This window comes from Nicotiana tomentosiformis, chromosome 3 (assembly GCF_000390325.3).
Source record: "Nicotiana tomentosiformis chromosome 3, ASM39032v3, whole genome shotgun sequence".
NCBI classification, from domain to species: Eukaryota; Viridiplantae; Streptophyta; class Magnoliopsida; order Solanales; family Solanaceae; genus Nicotiana; species Nicotiana tomentosiformis.
Genome location: NC_090814.1, coordinates 146,318,449 through 146,322,545, shown reverse-complemented (window position 1 = coordinate 146,322,545; position 4,097 = coordinate 146,318,449). Strand labels below are relative to the sequence as shown.

The window sequence follows — 4,097 nt, the reverse complement described above, 5'->3', positions numbered from 1 at the left end:
TACCCCTTGGGGTGCGGCCTTTCCCCGGATCCTACGTGAATACAAAATACTTTGTGCATCAAGCTGCCCTTTAATGTAAATAAATTTTACAGCACTTGTGCAATTTAATTTGTTATAGAAGATTACCTTTCTGTTGCCTATTTTCCGTTATCAATTGCACTTATTATATGTAATTTTTCCTTTAATTACCTTTACACTGTCATTGTACAAACATTAAAAAGCTAACTTTAAGTCTTAATGTGGGAAGTGATTTTGTCGTATCGAATTTTCATAATAGTTTTACGGGTTTAACTTTTTTACTTATTCATAACCTAATATTTTATTGTTACTTAAAAAGCAACTGTTATAACTTTTATTGTAAGAATTATTGAACTATATCAACATATTTAATTATTGAATATTATTATCGACTTGAAATAAAACAAAAAAGATCACCATATTGTTACAGAAACCAGAATATTTTGAGATATGAACCTCATCATTGCTAGAAAACATTACTATGAAAACACGTAAAATAATCAAAGCTTTTAGTTTTTATTTAATTTCAAAATAACTTTTGAAGTCAAGAATATTGATATTGAACATTATATAAGAGGAGACAATACCATGATATCTAAGGAAAGAATACTTCATCTGAAATGAAATACTTATGCAAAAGAATAAGATTCAAATAAAACTGAAGAACACAAGTGAATGTCACCACGAGCAGGAAGGAGTTCTATGTCCATAAGGGTTATGTTGGTGCATAGGATAGAGTTAATACAAGCAAAATGCATTGCTATATTCTTTAATTTGAAGAGGCAGTAGAATTGGTCAATTATGAATATGGACTGCAGAAGTACCTTTCATGTCCTGACCGTCACTCTATTATCGGCTGCTTTATGAAACACTCTAATGTTTGATGCGCAGCAACACAAGAATTTCAGAGTTGCCTATACAAATAATTCATGACATCTTACGTCGGATTCGTCGTCAATATGGGCTAAAAGAAGAAGCTCGAACTTGCATCTTGTCTAAGACATGGAGTTCAATTTGGAGATTGGCGTCTTCCAGAATTGGCGTCTCATATTGATCGCTGGTTGAACATGGCAATTAAACATAATGTCATATCTCTAGAAATTCATCCAACGTCTAATTTTAGCTACTGCATACCTGATGCTATTTATGCAGCTAAGACGCTGACTGAATTATCGCTGAACAAGTGCAACTTTGAAATTGATAATAACAACAGTACCACTAATAAATTGCAACGGATAATTAGTACATGCCCGTTTATCAGGGACCTAAAAATAGGTCATTGCACGGGGATCCAGAATTTGCATGTTTTCGGCCTAGTAAATCTGGAGAAATTGGAGCTACGTATGTGTAAGAAACTCGCAAAGGTGGAAATCTGGGCTCCAAATCTTCGAAAATTTGTCTATGTTGGCGTGCCTTTGGACGAGCACTCAGGCACAACTGAACCAGAACCGTTGCCTTGCACAATTGATATTTTAGATGGTTATAACACTTTAGAATGTCTCCAGTTAGAAGCTACCACCATGACGGACAAGCAATTTGAATATCAGTTGTCTAAGTTTCCAGCCCTTAAAGTTTTGAAACTCAAGAGATGCTATGTAATGAAAAATATAAAAGTTGTAAGTGAAAACCTTAAGAGTTTCACCTTGTCGCATTGGGGTAATCTGGAGCAAGTCAACATGCTGGCTCCAAATCTGATGGAATTCAATTTCCAAGGCTATATAATGCCCTTCTCAATCTCAACTATGGATCCCTCTAACTTGGAACGAGCCAACCTCGATTTTTATGTGCAGCAATCTGATGATTCTTACAACTTTGGAGATGTGGACACAAGTTGGTACAATAATCTTCTAGACTTTGTTCAAAAGTTCAACTATTCTAACGGCTTGATATTAATAATTTGTTGCGAAGAGGTAATATTTTATTTTTTAGTTTCTCTTTCACTAGTTTAACATATATTCCCTTCGTCTCAATGATAGTTAATGCATAGGAATTTAGGGGTGGCAAATTGGTTGTTTGAGCTGGGTTTGGATAGGTTTAAATAGGCTGAACTAAATAAATGAGTCATTGCCCAACCCTGCCCAAAGTTACTTGGGTCAAGATGGATTAAACAATGCGTCATAGCCCAACCTGCCCAACTTGAACAAAATTTTTACTTCCCATTCTTCATGATTTTTACACGCTAATTTTGCATTCTTATTTACTTCACGTGTTAGATACTCTCAAATCTTTTTAATGTAAAAAGAAAAACGAGAATTAAGCTATAAAAAGGTATAATACTAATCATTTAACTGCAAGCTTTCAATATGCTTTTTTATGGTAGAACACAAATTTTGAATTAAGGCTGTCAAGTTTGCTGTCAATTTTCATTGCATAAAAAAAATGATTAGCTGCTATTTGTATACTTTGTTAAATATGTATTGCATTTGACCAGAAAAAAATGCATTGTATTTTTATTTCCGATGTCAATATGTATAATCTTTTCTTATAAAGAGATAAAAGAGAATAATGCCATAAAAGGTACAAACTTTATTATATTGTATTTTTGAGAAAGGAAAAGTTAATTAAGTTAATGCTAATATCTAACTCCTAACTAATCTAAAATCTTTTAATAGTAATAAATAAAGGTTAACCGAAAATTATACAAAAAAAACATATAATCTACATGGATAACAGAATACCATCTCTAAACATGATTAGAAGGAAGTAAAAAATTCCTTTAATCGAATTGAGTGCAAATTATAGGGATTGAAGTTTGGATAGTGATGGGTTGAGTTTGGGCTAGCTTGTATTATGGGTTGAGATGGGTTATGCCCAAATCAGCTAATCAGGAAAAATGTTTCATGCCCAACCCATTAAATGTTGGGCGGATTGGACGGGTCAAATGGATTTGGGTTGTTTTTGCCACCCCTGCATAGGATTCATATCTCTATCGAATTGTTTTCTCCCTTCAGTTTGCTCCATTGTGAATTGGACGAATTATCGTTCTAATTACTTGATTTATGCATTGCGCTACTTGTTTAACTTGGTATTTGGGCTTTGCACAATATGCAGAGTATTCTTATTTATGAAGATCCAAGTGAAATTCTTGTTCCACCAACTCGAAAACTAGAGCTATGCATAGAGAATTCTTCAATGCATCTTGAGTCATTCGTAAATGAAATGATGTTTTCTCAGCCCATGACAGTATCTATAGTGCATGGCATGGACAGCAAAATACTTCAGGTATAAACATACATTATATCCCAAAATGATAGTGTTTAAGTGATTTTTTTATACAACTCGATATTTTTATACGTACCGCAGTCCCTAAGGCGCACATTTAAACATGTACAAACGAAAAACATTCTCATAATTATAAGGATTTGAACATATGACATAGCACAAATTTTAGACGATCTTTCCCTCTAAATTAAGAGCTTCTTATATCAAGGGGATTGAACTAGGTAAAAATATTTATTATCTTGTTGGCACGGTATAATTTTCTAAAGGAAAGAAATTCAAATTAAGCCTCTTCATTATGTTTTGATATGTTGCTGGTATATATCTAAGATTTTCACGTGGTATGGAATAACAGGCGTTCAGTGAGACAACAAAAGAATGCAGAATGAAGCAATACAAAAGATTAAATGAAGTCATTATTCACAAAGGCGCAACTGAGGATGGGGGAACGTCATGTCTGAACTCTTGGCTCAAATCCACGTCCCTAATTGAACGGATTACCACCTTTATGTTTAAATGGGAGGAACCTCCTAATTGATGTCGCACGTTTCAAGTTTCTTCGGACTTTGCTCTATAGTATAGTTTACATATACATATATTTTAACCTTTCAGTATTTGGAATTAACCAACTTCGCTTCTCTGTGCGATTATATATTGAAAAAGTGTTAATGCATGCTTGGGTGCAACAGGTAAAAGTCTGGTCATGATTTTATGGATAGCCCGAGTGCTAAATTTTCTTCGATGTAGTCTGCTTTTATTTTTCGTTGTTTTATGTTTCTTTTAACTTTCTTGATTTGAGGCTTAAATGTTAGACTCGTCTCACCCAAAAAAAGAAAAAAACAAGGTTGCCCCATACTCTT

General features: G+C 33.7%; 1 protein-coding gene across 1 annotated transcript; it reads left to right on the top strand.

Moving 5' to 3' along the window:
* The first annotated feature begins 1,085 nt into the window (after positions 1 to 1,085).
* LOC138908640 (uncharacterized) lies at positions 1,086 to 3,775 on the top strand. The gene is made up of 3 exons (XM_070199322.1): positions 1,086 to 1,928; positions 3,070 to 3,240; positions 3,593 to 3,775. Exons 1-3 carry the CDS (start codon positions 1,086 to 1,088, stop codon positions 3,773 to 3,775), a joined length of 1,197 nt encoding a protein of 398 aa, XP_070055423.1.
* Positions 3,776 to 4,097: the final 322 nt, after the last annotated feature.

Coding starts and splice junctions, on each gene's coding strand:
- LOC138908640 (XM_070199322.1), top strand. CDS start 1,086: ATGGCAATTAAACATAATGTCATATCTCTAGAAATTCATCCAACGTCT. Junction 1,929..3,069: donor TAATAATTTGTTGCGAAGAG/GTAATATTTTAT, acceptor CACAATATGCAG/AGTATTCTTATTTATGAAGA. Junction 3,241..3,592: donor TGGACAGCAAAATACTTCAG/GTATAAACATAC, acceptor ATGGAATAACAG/GCGTTCAGTGAGACAACAAA.